Source organism: Colossoma macropomum, unplaced genomic scaffold (assembly GCF_904425465.1).
Source record: "Colossoma macropomum unplaced genomic scaffold, Colossoma_macropomum, whole genome shotgun sequence".
Lineage (NCBI taxonomy): Eukaryota > Metazoa > Chordata > Actinopteri > Characiformes > Serrasalmidae > Colossoma > Colossoma macropomum.
In genome coordinates, this window is record NW_023494805.1 from 20,099,139 (window position 1) to 20,125,367 (window position 26,229).

The following is a 26,229-nucleotide window of genomic DNA, read 5'->3' on the forward strand; positions in this document are numbered from 1 at the left end:
TCAAACATTTGCTAACATGTTTTAAGTCTTTAAGATTGCTGTGGAGGAATTTTGGGCCACTCATCTTTGTAGAATTGTTTTAATTCAGCTGAAATTAAGGGTTTTTGAGTATGAACTGCCTGTTTAAGGTCTTGCCAAAGCATCTCAATAGGATTCAGGTCAGGACTTTGACTCGGATGTTCCAAAACCTTAATTTTGTTTCTTATGAGCCTTTCAGAGGTGGACTTGTTTGTGCACTTCAGATCATCATCCTGCTGCATAACCCAACTGTGCTTGAGCTTTAGGCCATAAACTGATGGGAGGACATTCTCCGTCAGGATTTTCTGATAGAGAGCAGAATTCATGGTTCCATCAATTATGACAAGTCCTCCAGTTCCTGCAGAAGTAAAAAACATCATATTACCACCACCATGTTTTACTGTTGGTATGATGTTCTTATGGTGGAATGTGGTGTTAGCTTTACACCAGATGTAACAGGACCCATGTCTTCCAAAAAGTTCCACCTTTGACTCATCAGTCCACATAATAGTGTCCCAAAAATCTTGGAGGTCATCTAAATGTTTTTTTTTTTTTTCTTTCAAATGTGAGACAAGCCTTTTTGGTCAGTAGTGGTTTGTGCCTTGCAACTCTGCCATTAATGCCCAGTGTCTTTATTATTGTGGAACCTTGTACATTGACCTCAACTGAGGCAAGTGAGGCCTACAGTTCTTTAGATGTTCGTCTGCTTTCTTTTGTGACTTCCTGGATGAGTTGTCAGTGCGCTCTTCGTGAAATTTTGGTAGTCCGGCCACTACTGGGAAGGTTCACCACTGTTCCAAGGTTTCTCCATTTGTGGATAATGGCTCTCACTGTGGTTTACTGGAGTCACAGAGCCTTAGCAGTGGCTTTGTAACCCTTTCCAGACTGGCAGATTTCAGTGACTTTGTTTCACATTTGTATTTGAATCTCTTTAGAACGTGGCACCAGGTGCTGCTTTTTGAGACATTCTAGCCTGCTTCACATTGCCAGACAAGTTCTAATACAGTGATATTTATTTTCAACAGGTCTGTCACTAATCATGCCTGGGTGTGGCTGGTAAAATTGAACTCAACAGTCAGTTGAATTTGGTTAACTGGTTAATTTAGTCGCTAAGAGGGCAGTTACTTTTTCACATAGGGCCAGATAGGGCTGAACAGCATTTTCCTTCAACAAATTAAATCATCATTTAAAAACAGCATGTTGTGTTTACTTGGGTTATCTTTGTCTAATATTAAAATTAGTTAGATGATCTGAAACATTCAAATGTGACAAATATGCAAAAATAGAAGAAACTGAGAAGGGGGCAAATACTTTCTCTGAGCACTGTAAATTATAAAAAAATTAAGCCTACAAAGTGCAGCTTGCTGGTAAGCATATAAAGTGTACCTACAGTACTATGTAAAAGTCAGAGACATCTATTCAATTATTTAAATTCCAAGTTCCAACTATGCTCATTCCAGATTTGATGCCTGCAAAAAACTGGGATGGGAGCATGTTGTGTTATATCACCTTTACTTTCAACAACATTGATTTTTGAAAAAGTGTTTTTTTTTTTTTGGTTATTTGAAAATCCACAAAAGAATTCCCTGTTGCTTGCACTTGATTTTGATTTCTGGGACAAAAAAAGAGGAAAAGGAACTAAATATTCCATAGAAAGAGGCCAAAGGCATGACAATCAGGCTCTGTAGGTGTCAATCTGATACGAGCTGGGTATTAGGCCTATTTCTAGCAGTTGGAGGGGGGTTGGACAAGAACAGAGGCTACATTGTAGCCGCAAGCACAGATCAGAGAGCAGTGCACTCTTTCTCTCTCTCTCTCTTCCAGCTGCTTTGTCAGTGAAGGGAGTCCTAATGTTGATAAAGAAAGATGGTACAGAAGTGCAGTGACATCAAGAGAAAAAAAACAAACAAACAAACAAACAAAAAAAAACGTTCTGCTTTGTTATTACAGCTTTCCCAAGTTATGCATCCATGTTAAATAAGAACCCATTCAAACCACTTTTCCTTCAGGTTGCCTCCATGTGAAATACATTGCACACACAAACTTTTCAAGCTTACAGGCTTCCTGCACCGATTGTTACTCCACTTTTCCTGTGCAGATTTAGGGGATCTCCTTAGGAGTGCTCGGAGGAGCCCTATGCTAAGGTCCTCCAGCTCAATGGGTATTCAGTGCTGAGGCCGGCGCAAAAGCGACAGGTGCAGCCCCACTGCGCTCACCCATTACAAATCACATTAAACAAAGAGCGGAGGAGGACCACACAAGGGGGAGAGGAAAGCCGGCAAAAGGGAAGGGAGAGAAAGGCTGAGAAAAAAAACAAAACACTGCCGATCAGCTCCTATAAATCAAGTCCCTTTTCAGAAGACCAGTCTTCTCCCAGTGACACCACAGTCAACGATTTCCTGCTCTGGGAAGTGCAGCGTGCCGGGAAAGCCCCCAAAAACTGGGGCAGACCAGTGGGCATGGATCCCAGGTTCTATCCCAAAGTGGGTAAAGGAATGGTTTAGCAAAAACACTGAATCTATACAAGTTGCAAATGCAGTGGATTAGCCCAGACGTGTCTGATGTCTAAAGTTTGGTTCTTTCATTATGTACTGGAGTTACAACCAATGTGCATGCCTAAATCACTCAAGTGCCCTTAACCACCCTGAGCTATTAAACAATGTTGGGGTGGTTACTCAAAAAATGTAATCCATTATAAATGACTAATTACTTCTCTCAAACTGTAATGGGATGAATTTGCGCATTACTTCCTGGACCAAAAATTACATGAATACTCATTGCTTTACTTTTTCATTACTCTGTACTAACTGTACATGGGAAAATCCAGGAGTCTTTTTATCAGCAATTTATTTAGAAAGTAACAGCCAATCACAGTAAACATCAAACATGAGGTTAGGGCTCACTTTTCTTTAGCTTGGGGATTTTCATCCATCAGCTTCATTAGATTAGATGCTCCGACAGATGGCTGAGTTTATGGCACTTTCCGTGCTCACATTGCACTACTCATACTAAAAAAGTTGTGATGTCAGTTGATGCAGCACAGATAATCTATAATGAAACAATTTATTTTTTTGAAAGCATCACGTAATTAATATTGTTCTTATAAAGACATTTGAGTAAATAGTATTATGCGTTACACTACTTTGTCACAGGAACATTACTTTAACAAGTTACTTTGTACTATCTTAACCCAACACTGTTATAAAGTGATCCCTAAAAGACTTGCTTATGTGGTTTCCCACACTGTATAATGTACTGTTGTCTGTTACATTGGTTCTCAAACTGATCCTCAGGGCTCCCCAGATGGTCAACATTTTCAAGTTAAGTCAAGTCAAGTCAAGTTTTTGCTCTATTCTTACGCAGTGTGTGTTGGCTTGGAGCAAAAATGTGGACCCTCTTGGGGGCCTGAGTTTGAGAACCACTGATCTATAAAATGGACAGATGTATGATGCAAAACTACAAACAGTAGCAGCAGCCATCTTCAATGATGAATTTTCTCTGTATTTCTGTTCATTTTTTAGATAACAGCATCTCATACAGTTTTAGAAACCTCATCAACAAGGCTGTTTGTGATTATTTAACAACTTGGCAAAGTTTGAGGCAAGTATTTAATGATTCAGGTATGTAGTTTGCACACTGCTAGTAGGCACAAGCTTTCATTACTTGCTAGCTGCATTAGCCTCCAGTGCAAAATTATAGAAACAGACTTTACACACTAAACATGCCTTGGCTGGGGGGCTACAGTTGGGATAAGAGAAAAATTTGTAAAATCAACAAACTATTGGTGATATAGGTGATGTAATTATACAACCCCAATTCAAAAAAAATTGGGACAATAACAGTATGTGAAGTTCTAATTGAAACAGAAAGCAGTTCTGTTTGACCTGTATTTCACATTTTATATAAACTTTGTATTTTTTTTTATCAGTGTATGCTTTTTCCAAACTTGATGCCTGCAATATGCTCCAGAAAATTTGGGAAGGGAGCATGTTGTGTTACTTCACCTTTCCTTTTAACAACACTTAATAAATGTTTGGAGTCTGAAAACATCAGATGATCCATTTTTAAAAGCAGAAATTTTGCCTTTCATCTGTTACACAAGCCTTCAGCTGTGCATTCGTGGTCTTTGATGTAAATTTTGAGCTTATTAGACACATTTTTCTGTGGGAGACAGTTCTGGACTACAGGCAGGCTAGTCTAGCACCAGTTCTTTCTGATTACACAGTTGTTGGAACACATGCAGAATGTGGCTTGGTGTTATCCTATTGAAATAAGCATGGGCATCCCTGAAAAAGATGCTGTCTAGAAGGCTGCATATGTTGCTCTAAACTGTGTTTGCCATTAATGGTGCTTTCACAGATGAGCAGGTTACCCACTAATTAGCCCCCCATACCATGACAGGAGCTGGCATTTGAACTTCACACTGGCAACAATCTAGATGGCTCATTCTTCTTCTTCTTTGGCTCATTATTTTCAAAAATAATATGATTAAAGGTTGACTAATCAGATCAGAACACACATGTCCACTGTGCATCAGTTCACTTCAGATGAGCTTGAGTCCGAGAGTTGGTGGACGTTATTGACATATGACTTCCACTGTTATAAGCACAGTCTTAACTTGCTTTGCTGGATGCAGCGATTAACAGTGTTTACTGACAGTAGTCTTTCAAAGTACTCCCGAGCCCATGCAGTGCTGCCTGAGGGGTCAAAGATCATGCCTTTTCTCTGAATTCCCTGAATTTTTCAATATTATGCATTGTAGAGGATGAAATACTTATAGTTGTTGAAAATTATTTCTAAACTAGTGACTTTTTTGCTGATGCATTTTTGGAGAAGTGGCGAGCCTTGACCCATCTTGCTCATAAAGGACTAGGCTTCAATTGCATCACTTATTTAAAATGTTCTTTAAATTTTCATGACGTTTCTAGTTTTAAATTGCCCTTGTCCCAACTGCTTTGGAATGTGTTGCAGGCATCAGTTTCAGAAAGAGCACATATTAAAAACAGTGAAGTTGATCAGGTAAAATACTACGTATCTTGTCTTTGTACTGCTTTTGTTCAAATACAGTTCAAAGTAGTTTTATAAACCACTGCTTTCTGTTTTTGTTTGCATTTTACCTACTGCCCCAACTTTTTTGGAATTGGGTTTGTATATTTAAAAAGAGAAAGAGGGAGAGTAAGACATAAGAAACAAATAAGACTACAAAGTGGTGTTTCTCAGAGGAGCGATAATGCGCTGGGCATCTGCTGGTGTCATGCGGGGCGATTTATTTCAGTGCAACATAAAAGAAATTGCAAATTACTCTTTAAAGCTCTTGGTGAGCTTTCGAATTGCTCTTTCTGATTTAGTGTGCTGCCGTTTGCCGTGCACCTGCTCCCAACAATGAGGTGTCTTGCACCAAGTGCTACCCAGAGCTATTTCCCCGAAGATTTAATGAACAGTTTAAGGGACAGTTTTCCGGACACAGATTAAGTCTTGGGTGGACCAAATGACACTCTCAATAGGGAACCTCCATTGAAAACACTATTCACTCTATGATTAGTCTTTATCCGTGTCTGGGAATCTGTGTCATCTCTTTTGATCTTAAATGCTATATCATGCTGGTTTGCATCTACAATGCTTCTGCAAGTCAAGCAAAGATTCACCACATTACATCTGTGTGTAAACCGCTCTATAGGACAACAAGCAAACCACTATTCAAAAGGAAGAACAGCGACAGACCCAGCATTCTTTCCAACATCTTTCCATCACTTAGAGACGACCACTTCGTCTGTCTTATTGGCACCTGTAAATAACTTCTTTAGAAAATGTTAAACAATCAGCCGGATGTATTGTTACAATGACCAGCAGGATCCCCCCAAAAAGACTACACACAGCTATTTTACAACAAAGGACCCTCTCCAATTGAGATAACTATGCAACAAATTGCAACACAATCATAAAATGCTGCAAATTAAAAGGCAAATAAAGTATTACTTAAACAACTTGTAAAAAGAATGAAAGGCCTACTACAACAACCGCAAGCAGCGAAGGCAAAGTCCCATTATGTTCCAAATTGGCCGTAATACGTAAAGAACCCGCTAAGCTTTCCCCCACTCTTTTCTGTAACATGTCAATGATTTTGAAAGCAGAATTCTTTCTGGTAGGGCTCTGCCCACTTTTGACAAAGTGGGGTCCTGACCTCTGACCCCTACCTTGGGGACCTCTTTAAGGTCAGCACATTTATCAGCACTTTTATTTGTGAGGGGGTGAATATAAGGCTAAGCAAGGGGACCATAGGTTGAGAAATGGAGCTTTTACCTCAAACCGTCTGGGTTTTTTTCTTTTTGAACCAAAAGATATTTTATTTTCTCCCAGTGTGAAGTAGCTCAGAGAGTGTGAACAGGTCATGTGTTCAGTTAGTTTTTTTTGTCCTAGACACCCAGAAATCCTATGCATGGATGTCCAATGAGCTCAGACTAAATATAGTGCTGCCTTAAATATCAGAGAAAATATCACAGAACTGCTTATAGCGCAACATAAAGTACAGTAGGTCAAAAAATAACAACAGTGGCTACATGTAAACAAATGTTAACATGAATAACAAGCAGCTAGCTAAGCATTATACTAGATCTAAGTTTCTTAGTTTTAAGAAGTCTAATCTTTCCACATGTCTGCGTTGTAAGACTTGGTTTCAGAGACAGAGACTAAGCCTAGTCCTGGACTATACATAAGTGGAAAAACGTAACAAGTGTAGAATCTTCTACTTAACTGTACTGCATGATATAATTAAGCAATTAACATCTTTTCTCTGTGGCAGGTATAAAATTGTAAGCAAGCCCAGCTGATTTAAAGTTTGCATCAAAATAGTGGGAGGAAAAGATTGAAGAGACTTTGAAAGAGGGTTCATTATTGGGACATATATGGCAGGAGTTTCAGTCACAACCTACTACTCAGTTGCCTGAAGATTGAGACCAACTGATTAACCAAGTAAAATTGGATTTAAAAACTGATTAAAAAAAAGTAAAATTGGATGTGTTTTATGCTTATGCTTTATCAGATGTGCTTATGCTTTATTGGAATGAAAACCTACAATCACACCAGCACTTTGTTGGTAAAAGTGGTGACCTCTGGCTAAACTTTACATTCATTTACATGAATGGGAAAAACATCAGTAAATAGGGTTGGAAATTGTGATCAAAAGTGCACATTCAATGAGCATTGGGCGCATTTGAAATGGCAAACTACTATACTACAAACTGCATACTGCACTAGTATATTCTGTATGCTGCATGCTACTCTTCATAGTAGAATACAGTACAGTATCCAGTGTATGACAAAAGCCGCGTGCCATACTACAAGGCAGGGGTGCAACTAGACTGCCAACATTTGGGATTGAACCAATCAGCACCTGCCCCATTTTCCTCAGCTCTCCAATCACTGCTTAGCCTCCTTTGCTACCCAATTTTCATCAGTTTTTCAGGTCAGGTCTTTAGCAACATGCCTGGTGAATTTTGAAAAAAGTCACAAGTAAAACTTTAAAATGTCATAATTCGATTAGTCTGTGTGGTAAACCTCTGTTGTCAAGTCATTTTGATTACATTTATAGTTGGTAATATGAGCTAGTTTGACTGAATAACAAGCAGTGTGACTCCATATGTGAGCCTGAAAAGCCGATGCCAAGGAGACTGGCTGAGACCAACTTTATTAAGTTAGTCATGTAACCACATTATCTGTGCAATGAGTTAACTTTATTAAATAAAATAAGCAAACCCACATCAAGAACAACAGAAAAAACTCATGGGGCTTTAGTATTGAACTGAGTGCAGCAGCAGGACAAATGATTTCCTTTTATCTCATTCATATAAAGGCTGAAACTGGGGCTATTAAACTGTTCAAAGCAAACCAAGTATACACACACACTCACACACACACCACACATATATATATATATATATATATATATATATATATATATATATATATATATATATATATATATACACAGGCATAACATTATGACCACCTCCTTGTTTCTACGCTCATTGTCCATTTTATCAGCTCCACTTACTATATAGGTGCACTTCTACAATTAGCTGTAGTTTGACAATTACAGACTGTAGTCCATCTGTTTCTCTGCATACTTTGTTAGCCCCTATTTACCCTGTTCTTCAGTGGTCAGGACCCCCATGGACCCTCACAGAGCAGGTACTTATTTGGGTGGTGGATCATTCTCAGCACTGCAGTAACACTGACGTGGTGGTGGTGTGTTAGTGTGTGTTGTGCTGGTCTGAGTGGATCAGACACAGCAGTGCTGCTGGAGTTTTTAAACACTGTGTCCATTCACAGTCCACTCTGTTAGACACTCCTACCTTGTCAGTCCACCTTGTAGATGTAAAGTCAGAGACAATAGCTCATCTGCTGCTGCACAGTTTGTGTTGGTCATCCTCTAGTCCTTCATCAGTGGTCACAGGACGCTGGATATTTTTGGTTGGTGGACTATTCTCAGTCCAGCAGTGACACTGAGGTGTTTAAAAACTCCAGCAGCACTGCTGTGTCTGATCCACTCAGACCAGCACCACACACACTAACACACCACCACCACATCAGTGTTACTGCAGTGCTGAGAATGATCCACCACCCAAATAGTACCTGCTCTATGAGGGTCCATGGGGGCCTGACCACTAAAGAACAGGGTAAAAGGGGGCTAACGAAGTATGCAGAGAAACAGATGGACTACAGTCTGTAATTGTTGAACTACAAAGTGCACATATAGTAAGTGGAGCCGAAAAAAATGGACAATGAGCGTAGAAACAAGGAGGTGGTCATAATGTTATGCCTGATACATACATACATACATAAATACATGTGTGTATATATATATATATATATATAGACTGGAACTACCCAAGGTTTCAGAACTATTGTGCCATCTCCAGCTCAGATCCCAAGTTCATGTCCGCATGCAGCTGCTAAAAGTTAATTTGCCATTTCCTTCATTTTTCAGTGCTGTTGTTGTGTAGTACTGGCTTTGGGTTATGTCACAAATAAGGATTTTTCAGTGAACTGGATAACCCAAGCCAAAAATGAAGATTGTCCAGAAGAAATGTCCCTGACCTCTTTTACTACTGGAATAGGTTGTGAGATTAAGTTATCTGGCTTCAAAACTTTAAAATCCTGCTTTCTGAAACAGCCCTATAACCTTTACTTGCGGCGTTCTCCTTACCTGCCCCGCCTGGCTGCTTTCTCTCGCAAAGTGAGCAGCAGTAGCTGTAGCTCAGCCCGTAGCAGTTCTTTGATGGCTGGGGGGTCAGTCAGAAGCATGCAGGGTCTGGGGATATGGGACCTGCACTTCTCACTCTGAGCTTCTTGCCAAATCTGCTCCCACATCTGCACCTACAATGAGTCAACAGAGAAAAGCAGAACACACAGGAAGACAGGGTATTAGTACAACAGTCCAGTACAGCTGACCTAGGACCAGACGATCTGACCTGGTTTTAAGCAGGGCAAAAAGAGTACTGAAACACCTGCTTAAAGCACTATGTTTGATTGTTTTTTATACAAATTGTGAAAAAACTGTAGGATCACGTTATACGTCTTTTAATGATTCGCACAAGCTCAAAAAGAAGTCAATCATCAGATTCATCCACTCAGGGATGAGGTCCGAAGGCCAACTGACATTACAAAACGTTTTTCTGCACGTCGCATTCAATTACATATCCCCGAAACCCCAAAACACAATGTAGCTTTTTTTTAAGTAAGAGCACTGCTACTGTGGTGACAAGTCACTTGAATACAACTAGAAGTGGTAAAGAGGCGTTAATCTGCATTTTTCTTACATTTTATATCTTCTCTTACTTATCTGTCTACTTATGACATTTGTTATGGACCAAAAACGGTCATCCTTCATTCTACACTGCCATTTTCCAATCTCTCTTTATAAAACAGGCTGTTTTTGTTACTGTGCCTTTAAGACTGGTATATGTAAACTACCTCTGTTCTAACTGGCTGTTCTGTATTGTGCCTACTCCCAAAACTTTATCTAAACATTTTTAGTTTGGTAATGTTAAACCTTTATCTAAAAATAATTAACTGCTTGTATAATTAACAGGTGATATTAAAAAATGCTGCTGTCGGACCAAAACCTCATATCTCCAAAACTATACAGGAGGAGGAAAACACATTCTTAACTTTGAATGGAAGTTAATGGAACTATATTATTTTCCAAGCACTTTTGGAGCATTTCTGTTGTGTCATTATCAAATTCTGTGAAAAAATTATAACAAGTAAAAAATCTAATAATTAATATGCATATTACATTATATTGTCCTGTCTTCCTCTGTCTTTTTGTGCCAGCTCTCACCTGCTCTACTGTTTCTCTTACTTGAATGGCCAATTCCTGTCCTCTCCTAGCTGTTCTAAGAGTTCAAAGGGTTCTCTATAGCACCCAAAAGGGTTCTTCCATTGTTACAATTGTTAACATCGTAACAATAGAAGAACCCTTTTCAAAAACGTTCTTTATAGAACCATCTACAACACATTCTCTATCAATCTGAAGAACCATTTCATGATGCAAAGAACTCTTTAGTCATGCTAAGGGTTCTTTGAGTGTTTATGGTTCTATATAGAACAATTTTGTTTACTAAAGAACCTTTAAAGAACCATATTTTTGTGTACTACTGTGTACTACTGCATAACATTAACATGATCACATAGTGGGGCCGTTGAACCCCAGGCTGTTTCAGCAGCATAAACCATAAGAAATATCAACATTTTACACACTTTTTTGGATGACATTGAGGTCAATGTAACATGTAATTTTATAATCTTCAAAAAACTTCTCTCTGCTCTAGGGCAATAACCTAACATAACCATACCTGCAGTAGTGTGAGAACCACTGATAGTTCACACATCATAATTCCCACCAGAACTTTGATATTTCTCGAAGGTTTCAATCGCTGGGGTCAAACTGACCCCAAGGATAAAAGATTCTAGTACGTTTAAAGATAGCAAGAGGGCTATTAGACCAAGGTGTGAAATACAGGGGCTCCTGAGGGTTTGAGACCCCTTAATTAACCTCTTAGATGCCCTAAATGTTTCAAAAAGTTTTACCTATAATTAGCAAGCTTCTGTCTTTGGCATTCTTAACTAACTAGAGATGCAGTACTGGTCTGCCTGAGGGCGGCACTGTAGTCAACTGGTTCCAACGGTTGGTACTTCATAGCCTAGCAACTGTAACTATGCCTGGGATGCCTCTGAAAAACTTTGTAATATGCTGCAGAGTATATGTAAATCTGAACACTTGCCCAATTTCCCAAAAGACTGGTGGAAATAGTGAATTGTTACTCATTTCTCAAACCAAAGGCAGAAGAGGAGTTGATGTATGGAAGACAACATTACCAAACTAAAAAAGAGCATTTCCAGAAGAAGAATTGTTAAACCAAACCAGTGAAGCTAGCATCAGCACTGCTATGGTTAGTGAGTTGGCTGAAGTAGCCAGCCAACATGGGACTCCAGGGGGTATTTTGCACACTGTATACAACTAACACACCAGTCGTCTGCGGATTCTATTATGTTCAGCAAAATTAATGACAGACATTTTTATATTTGATTATAGTCTGTTCGCTGTCTTCTCAGGAGTGAGAAAATATAGGTTTGATCTATTTCGGACATTTATTTAATCAGAAATTGAAGGAAGAAAGTCGAATGTCCAATGAAATGTCCAATACAAGCCCAACTTTACTGTCATGCATACAACCATAAAAAGGTCACAGTCTCAGGTTCAGCTCAGCTTTTTTGTAGTACTTCAGTACTAGTCAGATAAACCTGAACGTCATCTTGTTCCCATTAGTCTGTAAGGCAGTTCACCGCCTATCTTGTTTGCTGAATTGTCTTCTGTTCTTCTCCAGCTAATTGCAGTTTATTTAATTGTTCCACTGTCAGAATCTGAGCAAATTAATTTTTTTGGTTTTGTATGTGGTAAAGTAGAAACATACTAACAGTTAGCTGAAAAGCAGTTGTTACTTAGCAACCAGTGCTCAGCTGAAAGATACAGTTGATGTAAAACCAAAAAAACATGTTGTTATCAGAAATAACGGCTAGAATACTTCTCAGCCAATCAGATTGTGCCATTGGAATTAACTATTGTATAAAGCTACAAAGCCACTAATAGGAAAATGGCATGGGATGATGCACAACTCAGAACAACTACAAGTGGGTAGAGCTGATGGTAACTCAAGCAGAATGTGTTGATTTGGGCGTGCAGCACACATAGTCTGCCACATAATGTGGCCATGATTATACTGGCACCCTCTCAGTCTTATAAGACTGCTGTAATCGCACAGTCTGCAGCAAGCTTGAGTCTCTATACACTACAAAGACAAACTGACCCACATAAAGCATCTGTGCCAAGAATCATTCTGAATGCAGAATGCCAGGTATTGAACCACCAAGAGCCTTATATTCCCTGAAATCTTGACAGTAGTCACTACTATACTAGATATAGACCATATGTGCTGTCAGTTGGTTGGAATTCCTACCCAAGGTAAACACTCACAATGTACTGAGGGACCAGGAAATTTTCAGGAGCTGGAAGAAATCCACATGCATAAGACTGCCAGCCAGCAGACATGGGAAAAAAACAGAAAGAGGGAAAGCAAACAGCAGGAATAATCACACTGGGGCACACAGTCTGAACTCAATTATAGCTCTCCACACCTGGCCCCAAACTTGCCCTGCGCCCCCCACCCCCCTTCTCCTGAAGTGAACTTCAAAGCACTCGTAGGGAGGGGAACATTAAACCAGCTCTTTATTCCCGCTGTGCTCTTTCAAACCAGGCCATCTAAAACTGCCCCAGCAAAGACTATGCGAGCTGCTTCTCTCTCCCATTCTTATCCCACACCCAGGTGTTTATGATATGCCCTGCCACCAGTGTGAACTCAGGCTGAATGAACAGAAATCCTCCAGCTTATTTTTCCCCCTTGTTTACCCTACAGCCGGAAACTTTAGCATTATAACAAGCAGCACGTCATTTTAGGCCTTAATATTCTTAACTACAGGATGGAATTAGAGCATTTAAAGCTCATGTTTGCCTCCTGACTTGTTTAGCTCATTTGCAGCAAAGCACATGGCAGCTTATGCTTCTACACACCACATCTTACATTACTACTTTCTTATAAACCAGCGAATAACATTCAGATCCATCATATAAATCACAAAACATTACTACTTGAATGGTCTATATTAGAAGAGTTTAATCTTGTAAAACGTTATAAAATGAAGTATCTAGGCATCTGTTTTACATACTAGAAAGTTCTCAGTAGTGCTTCACTTGTGTATTAGGTTTGACTAAAAGCATCAGGGCATTAGATGAAAGGGGGTGATATAGAAATAAAATGCAGGACATTCAGTGCTCATATCATCCTAGAGAGACAGAGAGAGTTTGCAGAGAGAGTTTGTGTCTGAAGTTGTAGATATGAAGATATAAGCTGTTATTGCAGACATGCATGATATCCAACATTCAAATCTAGTAGTCCTGTTGAAATACATTGTGCTTTGCAAAAGGTTTTAAGGTTTGAACTAGTGATAAGTAAACATGAGCCAGAGAGTCTCACCACATTTGTGCCAAACCACAACTTGTATTTTACAGAGTAACACAGCTTCTTAACTTCAACAAAAGAACAGTTTTAGGTTTAGTTTGGCCAAGTTCAGTGATTCCAAGCTTTCCTTTTTAATTAATTTGTGGCACAATGCCATTTTTCAAAGTAGCCTGCTAAGATCTTCAGAAAGCCTAAAAATCTGTAAGTCTTTAACAGACTCTGTTGACTTTATTGTAAACCACAGTTCTCCTTACCTCAGAATATATTTCAGTGTACATGTCTATCAGTCCTTCTCCAAGTACAGTCCTTATCTCTGAAAGCTCAGAGTCAGGCACGCAATCCTTTACCAGGTCCCATACAGACTGCTGGGGCTGGAAACTCTCCATGAAGCCACAAGTCTCACCAACATCCAGTAGACATCTGCATGAGTAACTGAAAACGAATGTTGTCCTGCTGGTTTATACATAATCATAAAACAAGAAAATTATGACAAAAAAATCTCAGTCAAAACTACCACGTAGAAGCTGGCTGATAAAGGTCTGAAAAGTGTCTTGCTGTCTCTAAACATTTTGACACTTTTCTGACATTTTTTCTAATGAGAAAATAGTCCCAGTTATAGGAAGCTGCTGATGTTGTTAGGAAAACAGCACATATTGCATTTTGGATGCTAGCACGGTGATCAACAACAATGAAAGATGTGTTTTGGATGCTGGAATGCTGGGGGAGCAGTTAAACCAGCAACAGACCACCACAAACTATCTCATATCAGAATGGAATTCATGCTCATTATTATTCTGGCATATTTTGTGTAGGAAAATGACCCTTTGCTACCTCCATGTAGGTGTGTACAGTGATGTGGCCCTAACACTTCTTTCTTTCACTCTCTTTTTCTCTCTCTCCCTCTCAGCAAATGAATAAAACATGTCTTCCAGTAAAAGAAACACATTTTAGTGATGTGGTGAGATTGCTAAAATGGAAAATTTCTTCATAATTAAATCATGAAGATGTAAATTCACAATGGTTTATTGTGAAATGGTCTGTTTTAGAGAAACTTAGCAAGTCTGAACTTTTCACAGTGGTGGTAACAGAACATCTAAAACATTTGATGCTTCTAAAAGCTCCCACCACACAATATTGTCTAAGATGCCTGAGACATTGATTTCTGATAGGTTTGAGATGATGGGAGATTTTAGGCTGATCACCAACAAAACCAGTATGATGTTGCTTTTTTAATGCTGGAATGATGGTCAGCCAGCTTCACCAGTGCTAGTTTAACTGGACCAGTTAAATCAGCACCAGAAGGTTTAGCCTGGAATGTGTTTTTTACAATACATGCATGACATCATAGGGAAAAAACGTAACTCCCCCAAAAAACTTATTTTGGATTTACCGCTATTTTACCTTTATCAACATTGCATATAAAAACACGACACGTGTAGGTCCACTGGTGGTTTTGTGTAGTAAATAAAAAACGCTGTATTTAACCCCTGGTTCCTATCACCACCACTGTAAAGAAATCTGAAGGTTTCTTATTTCTCAATGTACTATTTCACATAAAACCACTCCGAATGACTTTGTTTACATCGTATCAACTAAATAAAGAAGAACTGGGTGGAATTACCATTTAGATCTGTTCGGTAAGGTAGCAACACACACCTCAAATTTAGACTCACGGTGCTAAACTTTTTATTGCTCACTGTTACTCAAATGCAACAACCCCAAAAATGGAAGCAGAAGCTGTGCTGTAAAGCAGTTAACCCGTTTCTAACCGTTTTTATAAAATTCGTGCATGTTTTTTACCTACCAGCTCCTCTGTGCGCTTCCTGTATCTAGTGTAAACAGTCTTGTTGCCATGGAGAAAACATCGCGAGATTACAGGCGACGACCTCTACTCATTACGAAAATTATCAGAACTTTTGCACATTTTATTAGTTTTAGATTTTACACGGCATTATTATTATTATTATTTTTGTTGTTGTTATTTTATGTTAAAAAGCAGTTGTAACTTAAAAGCAGAGGTTGCTTTGGCATGAGGTGGTGCCATAATATGTTTACACTCACTGCCTCATTTTCTCGTTAGAAAAATCCAGAGCTAACTAGCCTACTACTACTACTACTACTAATAATAATAATAATCATAATCATAATAATAATAATAGCAACAACAGTGACGTCTATCAAAGTGTTCATATCATCGATACGCAAGTCTACTTGACCCCCAAACCAGCCCGTCACGTGTAAAAGTGAAAGATAATCCGAGAGGCGGAAAACTTTTCTGAGTGTGAGAGTGTGAGAGTGGCGCTGCTGCGAGCAGAGCAGGGGTGTGAGAGAGTGAGTGTGAGGAGAAAGCTGAGGCTCAGGCGGTCTGAGATGTAGCTCTGCGCTTTTGCACTTCTAACAGTGGAACAGACGGCAGAGGCGCCTCCAGCTCTGAGTCTCTGAACTCCTGACTCGGTCTCAGTCTCTGCCTTCTTGGTTGGTCATGGCTGGGTTCAGTGCCCTTCTACTGTTTCTGCTGAGTGTCCGGGGCTCGTTTTCCTCTCCCTTCCCCGTGGCCGGTCAGGAGGAGACGTGTGAGGCGAACGGCTCGGTGTACTATGTGGGTGAGTGGTACTTTCTGGACTCTGACCACTGCAGTCAGTGCGAGTGCACGGCTCTGGGCTCGGTGTGCTCGCGGACGGAGTGCACGGCTCTGCCCGCCGCCTGCATCCACGTGAGCCATTACCCAAGCGACTGCTGCCCGCGCTGCGAGAGGATAGGCTGCGAGTACCGGGGAGAAGTGTACGAGCTGGGCCAGACCTTCCAGGTAACTTGCACACAGACACTTACGTAGTAACTTATGTAAGGCAGCATGCAGTGCAGCCCACAGGCTCTATTCTTTCCCCTCCCATGAAACCCTTCGATAGGTAATTATCAATTACTTTTTTAGGTGAATCAGGGGTTCTGGAGCAGCAAAACAATACCCTGCTGGTTTCGTAGAAACCATTAAATGTTTCCGTTGGTTCTACTAGTCACTAACGGTATTGATATCATTGTAAAGCATTCTTATGGTTAACAGGTGTCCTGGGACTGATTTCAGATGCAGGTGATAGTTTCCTAATGGGATCTAAAGGTGTCCTACCAGTGTGTAGCGATTTAGCCAATTCCCATTAGAAAGCAAAAATATCAGGTTGATCTTTGGGAAAACTGGGACCAGGCTGTTTTTGTTCTGCGTCAATAAGACTGTTATATCTACAAAATGAGTCTCATTCAAAAACAATCCGAAATAGTCCTCATAACTTATAACTATAATTTATGTCAGTGTGAATGGGCGGGGCTAAGCTACTGTAGGCTGATATAAGCCCAGTGGGCTTTGTTTGAAGCTTAGTTTCCATATACAGACTGTATGTACGGAGTGCTACACTTTGACACTTTAACACTGTTTACAGAATACATTAAACTTTTTTATTAAAAAAGGGACAGTTCGTTTCTCAATCCACATTCTTAGGAACTATATTTACATATATTTTATACGTGAGCCAGGTTGCTACCTGTATTGGTTGTTTATTATTAAGACATAATTGTGCTATAATGTGACAATATTATTTTTTTGCATTCAGTCCTTTACATTTAAACAGAATAACTATCTTGATGTGAGATGGTTCATTTTGGACAAACTTATTACCTCATATTTCTTTACAGTGGTGGTGATGGGAACTACGGCTTGCAATGCATACAACACAAATTAACTATCCAAAATGACCAGTAAGCCTACATGTCTTCTCAGTGCATTGTTTTTAATGGTAAAATAGTAGTGAAAAAAAGGTTTTCTTTGGGTGCTATTGTGCCTTACAATGCTCTGCATGTACTTTTCCACCATGAATGGATTTGTTTTAGGCCAAAATCTTATCAAAACTATTGTAAAGCAATGTCTCAGCTATTTTCATAGACATTTGTGACATTTAATGTAATATGTTTCTGTTAGGGAGCTTCAGATGTCTGGTTCCTATCACCACCACTGTAAACAATACTGACTTCAGTAAGTTTCTCCAGAACGGAGCATTTCACACCAAAGCACTCTAAGTGACTGTGTTCACATGTTGAAGATTTAGTTATGCATAAAATATAAAAAACTGTGAAATTCCCATTTAAGTTGTCATCAACAGAACAGAATGGAATTAAACTCACAAAGGACGTAGGAATGTAAATGTGAATGTATGTAGAGTATGAATGTAAATGTGTGAGTATGAAGTGGAGTCCTTTCATCACAGTGCTCATTGCTTGCACCCAGTGGTTTTTTTATCCAGCCACCTTTTTCATTCAAGTTCAGTTTTTGAAGTTCGTATTTCCAGAAAACTATACATCGTGTGTCTTCTGTATGAACGCAAGTGTAGATATTTCGGGAATTTTATTAGACGTGCAGCGCCACCACGTAGTTGGTAGTTTCTAATAGTTATTACACTGTTTCTCCCCAAAGAGGAGCTGGATCATACAGACACGATGTAGTCGTGTTCATTAACATTTTGTAGCCTCAACGTCTTGGTGATAAGCTTAAGCATGACAGCTAATGAGCTATGAGCTTTTCGTCCAAAGTGCGGTGAGGCAAAATGCTAATTTACATCTGCGCTGTTAACGACGGCCACAAGAGGGCAGCGTTACACTGAGACTGAAATACACGGCGCTGATTGGATCACTTGTTTATGGTCAGAGCTGTGTAGAGAAGAATGAAACACGGCCACAAGTGTACGTATTAATACTGTAACGATATAATGACTCAAGTATAAGTAAATGTAGCCACCAAGAACAACTAGTAAGAAGTACCAGGTCAGAAAAACTCTGGGAACCCTGTAAGAGCTGCAATTCATTAGTTCATCCAGCAACCAAATAGCACAGAAACTGAAGTTTATTAGGTTGTGTTCCTCTTTCTGGAACAATCTAAAAGTTGTCACAAACAGAACAGAACATTATTATTATGGAAGTAAATTAAGCAAAAAGAAGATTCCTTGCCTCACCAAGATATGTAGAGCAGAAATTTTTAAATACTAAGAAAAGTAGAAATTCATCAAAATGTTACGCAAGTGCATGCAAAACATAACAGAGTCATTCTCTGAACAGGGAGGCATTTGGAATAGAGAAAAGCAGACAAATTAATTCTTGAAACTACATATCTTTATTGTGGTTTAGCATGTCCATCTGTTAACTCCTTTAACAAAAACAGAGCTTAAGGTGCGATATATTTTTGGATAGTTTACTGAAGAAAACAGTATTCATATCACTGATATTACACTGAAAATTGTTTTTTTTGTCAAATCTGAAATATATGTTATTAAAATCATTTTTGTGAATCCACTGAATGAAACAATAGTGACTGATTCATTTTTGTTATTCAGTTAAAAAAGGTATGCAACCAAAATACGGCCTTAAAGTGCTTTAATAGGATGTCCCATGTCACATGATTCCCATGTCTCATTCTTTTATTATAATGATGAAAACACTCAGCTTCATTCACCAATATCTTCCAAAGTCATTTCTTAAATGTGGTCCTAAGAAAAAGTCTATGTCAGATTCATGACATGTTCTTAAATCACAGAACTGTTTATACCTTTGAGTGTGTGTACATTCTGTTCTTATCTAAGAACAAATCCCAAATAAGAAAATACTGTTGAACGTTAGAATCTTCGTGAAAATTATATAAGTTGGTGAATGAGGCCCATGGTAGAAAAAGTAAAAACAAACCTATCAATTTGGATTTGAAAAAGCTGTAGGCCTATTGCATACTGGGGTTTTAGAAAGTGCAACACCAGTGACACTCCGAAAATATTATGGTTTGAAATGTGAAATAAAACATACATTTGTAAAAGAAAGAAGAAGAAAGTATCGTTATGTTGTTCAGCTTTGGAATGGCACTTCTCCACCAACCTCATGACCCAAAAGGTAGTTTAACTGATTATGAGCAATACATCAAAACATAAACTCAGACTACACCTAAATCACAAAAATGTGTCATATTGTTTGTGTGGCATTAATGTATTTCTAAACATTATATTAGCATAGACAGTAATGACCCAACTAATTCTTCTCCATTTTCATTTACAGTGGTGTAGAGACAGAGGATATACACTGTAGCCTAACCTGCAGATGGAACCTCATGTTCCTCTTTTTACTCTTTATTCCTCATACTACAGTTGTCTATGAACAAAATTGCTACATTTTTGGAACAGAAGTGGGTTTGATTGGTTTAATGCAAGCATTACATTTATAGTGTAATTGTTACCAAATGGAGTAAACATTTTTCTTTTTTAATAAAAGTGTAGAAGATTTTGCTCTTTGCACTCCCTTTCTCTTCTTCCCCTTGCACTGGCTCAAGAAATTCAGTTTGAGAACCACAAGTCTATAAATAACATTCAGTGAAAGGTAAAATATTTTATTTATTCACTGTGATAAATCAAATCTTTAATAGTGTAAAATAATGTATTAAACATCAGCTACATTATCCGTATTTGTGTCAAACCATTTATACTGACAATACCTGACAATGTGTAATATTTAGTCGTATGCAAGTTTGAACACCCCAGTCAACCCCCCCTCCCTTGCAATTTTAGCTCACAACTTCAATTTTTTTTGCTGAGTTTAACATATTGGATAAAAATCAGAAAACATAACATCTACCATAACTTTTACACAGGCCACATTTTATGGTTTATTTTTCCCCCAGTATGTTAAATTCAGCAGATAAATAGTAATCGTATATTAAAATGGGCAGAAGTATGTGCTGTATAGAGGATGTTAATTTTTTTTCAGTAAGCAAATTAACAAAACATCATTTAACCAGTGACGCCCAAACTTTTACATATTACTGTATATGCCCTTTTGTTACCCACATGGATAAAAAAATTAAATGGTTCCATGTAGCGTGGCATCACTGGAGCATTCCGCTACACAGCGTGGGGAAATGTAGAATGAAATATCTCTGGAGAGCTGTGGCCCAGGAGGTGCACAATGGAGATCAGTCTTAGGCACGCTTCGTTGTCTCTCTGATTCAGTTATAATGGCTAATGGAGGAACCCTGAGGGGGTAATCTGAGTTCTCTGACAGGTTTGAGGGCAGACATATTCCCGAGTTCATGCTGTTTTCTTCCAGCCCATTTAACGAGCACCTCCGCATCTGAGCCCCAGGTGGCACCGCTGCCTGGGTGGAGGGGTGTGTGGGGTGAGGGGGTGGCAGGAGTCCTAAGAGAATTTGTTGTGTTTCTCCTGGAGGATCTGAATTATAGTATGTTCAGTGAGAATGGCCCAAACTGTTGACTTGTCACTTGACCCCGGTGATATTGTGCTAAAATGGCGTGCTGTGTCGCAGCAACCTGAACCAACCTGGTTCAGTCTCTGGCTTTAAGCCAAGAAAGTGGAGACCATGAAGGAGTTCCCAGAGAACTCACAAATATGAAAAAGTGACATTGCCAGAACAACCTATAGTCAGAAACATAATGAAAATGTACAGATAGTAGGACTGAATTATACTGTGAAAAGTGACATTTAGGTTTTTTGAGATAAAAGTTTTAAGATTTGAAACCAGGCAAGTCATTAAGAACATATTCTTATTTACAGTGACAGCCTGGTAAGCAGCAGATTCTACATGAGGAAGAAGGAAACACAAAAAATGGTGGAATAATGGAAAAGCAACAAATAATATGATCATTAAAATAAAAGAAGAAAGTAAAAAAGTTGACAACTGTGGCAGACAAATGGCCAAAAATGTGCTTTATATCATTCTTTAACTAAGAAATTGAGAGAAATTATTTCAGTTTTAATGTTTTTTTATAATGTGTTCCACTCATTTGCAGCAACAGACTAAAATGATGAGGAGCCAAATGTAGTGTTTGTTTTAGGGACTTTCAGTTGAATGTGAAAGGAGGACTTAACCTTTGATTCTGGCTTGGTAACATGGTGAGATAAAGATAATGAACTAACTAAATGTCCAGATATTTTTATGTCATAACCTGCTCCAGGATTGCCCCCTCAGTGGTGGTGAATTTGAAAGTGAGGGGAGTTTGTGGAACCGCATGATCTTGGTCTTAGAAACGTTTAATGACAATTTAAGGATGGCAAAGGCATGTTGACCCTGGAGGAAGCTGGAGGTATAACAATAAATAAAAATATATTGTGCAGCCCTAATAGATATCTGCCTTGCATACATAGTCATTACTTACAAACACAAAAGGAAAAAAGACTCTCAGGAATACAAATTTACACATAATAAATATGAAGTAATCTAATTATGGTTGTCCTAAGTGATCTCCTGAGTGAAATCCCCTTTGCTGTTTTTTAGCTTACAAGCCAGGCCTTGTTATCCTATATTACACTCAATAATGTGTGTGTTTTACAGCCATCAGAATGTGAGCAGTGTACCTGTGACAGTGATGGCATTGCCAGGTGCCTGGTAGCAGACTGCGCCCCTCCACCCTGTGTAAACCCTGTCTTTCAACCTGGAAAATGTTGCCCAGACTGCAAAGATGGTAAGCTTCTTCAAACAGAAAAAGTCTTTTGGGCAAACAGTAACTTACCAGTGTATCAGTAATCCTACTATTTCTCAAATACTCAAATAATTTGGCTACCAAAAGCCTACACAAACAGAACCCCATTATTGCAGAGAGGCAGCAAAATCTTCTATCTGCATTCCAGGTGCACGTCTGTGAGCTTCAGCTGGTAATAACCCCACATGTAATATCCTCACGTAATCTGAGATTTGCAATAAAGGATAAAATGCAGGAGCACGTACTGTTTTGGGCAGCACACTCTCCAATTTATTGCCAAGAAATGTGATAATGCTTCTCATGAAATTCATTCCAGTAGTGCCGTCAGCTCTCTATGCTATAATATACAGAGGTAATTATAGTATTTACCCCAGCACAGAAAAAGGAAGGCAACTCTGGGGAGCTAATCAGCATACAACATCTCTCCCATATGGGGGGGTGGGGGGGGTGACTACAATACATAGGTTGGATAAAGCCTTCTTATAAGGAAAAATATATATAAATAAAACAGAGCATGGTAATTTTGTATGATACTTTGAGGTCTGATTTATTATGGGGGCAGCATAATAAGCTAATACACTGTATCTTGGGGTTGAAATTATTTAGGGTCAGGATTAAAGTTCAGATTTGAATAGGATTTTCAAAGTAACAAGCTATGACAGGACTCTTTGCAGTAATGAACCATTACATATTATCTATGTACTTGTATCACTTTGCCATTTTCTGTTTGCATGGAGACGTTGCTTAGGATAAGAACCAAATTTGCCAAATGATTTAAAAATTAAACACATTGTAACTGTCTGAACCAGAGAACTTGTAGAGACGAGTCTTAATAAAGTCTTCAATAATGTCAATATTGTCTTCCAATACAATTCCAAATCAATAATGTCTTCCGGGTTTCCCAGACGCTAGAAGATGCTCCCGGGTGAGTCTGTAAATGCTTAAACGTTTTATATTTTATATTTTCTGAATATAAAACAGCACAAAACATTTTAACAACACTTATATTTTTGAGCACTTTTGAACTTTTTTGTAAACCCCCATAAAACAACCGAAATATTGATTAGCCTAAAACGCGTTAAGAAAAACCAAGTGTCGGCACGTGTGCTAAATCCCAGTGGCTTGAACCTGCGTAAGTGAAACGGCTGGTGTGAAACTGTGGCTCTGCAGACATATATTATTGGCTCAGTGAACTGTTCGGATGGGATGATAAAACGATGAAGCTATTCGCTGATTAGTTCTTTGTTTCTGTCGGTATTTTGCCACAGCATCCTGCTGCGTTATTTCAAAGCCGAAAACAATCAAATAGGTTCACTTACACGGACGCCAAAGAAAAGAAAGCAGTGCAGAATTTTAAATCAAACACTAAAACGTCAAAGCTTTAATCTAACGCCAATTTCTAAATATTAAATGGCACTGATAATCAGGAGAGTGGCTGGTTGGTACTGGTTTAACTAGCTTGGTTAGCTAGTATGCTGTCAGCACGGCTCACCGCAGGTTCTGATTAACAAACGATTTACTGACGCAGATTTAGATGAAAATGACTCAAACCTGAGGAAATGAAGTCGAGTGGTTGGTGATAGAGGGATGGAAAGCTGAACCTGTTCTATAGTGTTCAGAGCTGTAGCTTTCAAGCTAAGCTAATGTTAACTGGCTTCTTTCTGCTATCACCAGTACAGACAATAAAAACTTATTTCAGCAAAATCACAGTCGACTGACTGGTGCTGCAGGGACAGAAAGCCGAAATCAAATATATTCTGTAACTCAGTATTTTAAAATACTGAGTAGCCTGCGAGGCTAACGCAAGCGTACAGTGTCTCCCACGCCAGTACAGACTTGGTTCCAGCAAACAGCTGCTGAAAAAAAAAACCGGTTTAGAGGATGCAGACTCACTTGAGCGCGCAAATTCATAAGACTTGGCGTTGAAGTGATAGAAATATAAAAAAATGTTCTCTGGTGCTTTGAGCTGCGTCCTACTGGCCGACGTTAATGCTAGTGTAGTTAGCCGACTACATGTGAAACCCAGCACAGTAAATTACAGGTTCAGTTTCAGTAACTGATGCCAAAATGACACCCGATTACAACAGAGCACGCCTGGTGTTCGAATGACAGCCGGAACTAAACGTGTTTTGTGGTGGGTGATACGTAGCTAATTAGCTTGATATTAACCAGCGCAGAACGGCCCGGTAAGCCCCCGAGAACCGCTTGGCTGGACAGTGGAAAAGCGGCCAAAATGTTCCTTTCTTTCGTATTGACAGACTAGCAAGACAAGCGCTGTCAGTGTAAACTAATATGCACAAGCAGCGCTTTCTAATGAGCGGAATCGTGTTTCAGAATTAGGTGTACGTCAGATATATTTAGAACGTCCAGACAACAAAATCAGATTTGAGCAGTAAATCAAATTTGAGCCACTTTCACATGCAGTCTAAATAAAACAAATAATAAATAAATAAATAAAACAAAATTCCTTCTTAGTTGGTTTTGTGGAAGTCAGGGAGGCCAAAAGGTATGCAAGTTGCAACATGCATGAAATAAATGGAAAAATATCAAAAGTGTTCCCAGTATGACCAGATGAGATCTGATTTTACTTTTCCTGCTTAAAAAAGCATGTCAACACGTACATCATTTCCATTTTACTTTTGTTTTCCCTGTTATAATACAAGTGGACAAGCTTGGCTTTGACGATTTCCTCTGCCTGGAGTTCATGAAGGCGCTTGGTTTGGGGAAACTCCAGCCTCGCACCTTCGTTTCCTTGTTTATCCTTTCACCCGCTAGTCAGCACTCAGTAGACATTTCCGCTCATGTAATTGTGTACAGATAACAAAAACGTATTCCGTTTACACTTGTGATAAACGCGGTCAAGCTCAGTCACTGAACACCTCAGAATGTGACTGATAAGACAAATCTGCCTACAGCGCGTCCTGGGGCTGTTTACACCTGGCTTTTCATTCAGTCAAGTAAAATTAGAGCATTATCTGATCACCAAAAATGCATATTAATGCAAGGTGTAAACAGCCAAGAAGAGTCCAAAAAGGTTCATTACTTGACATGCTATAAAACATTAGGAAATTGCAGGAAAATAGCAAAACACTGTACCCACCCAATAAAATGTACCCACCAAACATGGAAAGTCCACTAGTTATTAAACAAATCAGTCATCATAATAATGCTAATACACAGTCCTAACTCTTTATTAATCACTTTCATTGTGGAACAGTGAAACAATGACATTTATTAGATATTCTGTGGATCCTCAGGTCCCAACTGCTATGTGGATGCCTCTAGGACCAAGATAATCCCTGGAGGAGAGCCAGTGTGGGTGGATTCCTGCACCAAGTGCCGCTGCCATGATGGTCAGGATGCAGGCTACTGGGAGGGCAACCGACTTGCCACCTGCACCCGTCTCCGCAACTGCACGCCGAGCAGCAGGCTCAACTGATCCAGCAAGTTTCCCAGCAGATAGCAGAGTAAAGCCCACCAAGCCCAACAGTGTTAAAGTGATAGTTTAGCAAACAATATTTGACAAGACATATTTGACGTCCAAATGAAATTTGTTTCTTTAGTTTTACATTGGAGCTAATGTAGCTAACAAATGATAAATGTTTACCTGCAAACCCAGTTGCCTCAAATGGTCAAGTTGCTAATCTTATAAAGTTCAAATCTCAAAAAGACTTTTTATATGACGCTGTTATCTGTAAAACTGGACAGTACTTTGCATTGTTAAAACAGAAGTAGCTATCCTCTTAAAGCATTTTTTGTCCTCTTGAGACAGGGGCTTTTACCTGGGATCCAGGAGGGCCGGTGTCCACAAGTTTGACAGTTTCCCTCTCAAACAAACCCTGGCAATGAGAAGATGAGAATCAGGTGTGTTTGAGCAGGGAACTCACCAGTCACCAGTGGACATAAGCCCTCCAGGACCAGCTGAATACCCCTGATTTATTCAATGCTAATTGGCAGCTATAAACTTTCATTACCTAACTACATTATCCTGGTAGCTCCAGTGCAAGACTATTTAAGCAAAGGGAAAATAGTGTGCAATTGATTTCTCATGGAACTATTGCTCTAAGACTTCCACATAAGCTGAAGGTTGCTTGTGGTTATAGCTTTATTCTTTTGTAGCCTTAG

General features: G+C 39.2%; 2 protein-coding genes across 2 annotated transcripts in view; one reads left to right on the forward strand and one right to left on the reverse strand.

The window, feature by feature from the left end:
- ccdc24 (coiled-coil domain containing 24) overlaps positions 1-15,415 on the reverse strand; it is a 36,483-nt gene extending 21,068 nt beyond the window's left edge. The window contains exons 1-3 of the mRNA XM_036595961.1: positions 15,400-15,415; positions 13,850-14,027; positions 9,224-9,393 (exon numbers count right to left, since the gene is read on the reverse strand). Of these exons, the coding sequence (XP_036451854.1) occupies positions 9,224-9,393; positions 13,850-13,981 (302 nt within the window). The 5' untranslated portion in view covers positions 13,982-14,027; positions 15,400-15,415. The remainder of the gene's footprint in view (positions 1-9,223; positions 9,394-13,849; positions 14,028-15,399) is intronic.
- Positions 15,416-15,857: 442 nt separating this feature from the next.
- On the forward strand, positions 15,858-25,776 carry zgc:113531 (uncharacterized protein LOC541359 homolog). Its single transcript, XM_036597535.1, has 3 exons — positions 15,858-16,401; positions 21,957-22,086; positions 25,362-25,776. Exons 1-3 carry the CDS (start codon positions 16,078-16,080, stop codon positions 25,541-25,543), a joined length of 636 nt encoding a protein of 211 aa, XP_036453428.1. The 5' UTR covers positions 15,858-16,077; the 3' UTR covers positions 25,544-25,776.
- The last annotated feature ends 453 nt before the right edge of the window (positions 25,777-26,229 follow it).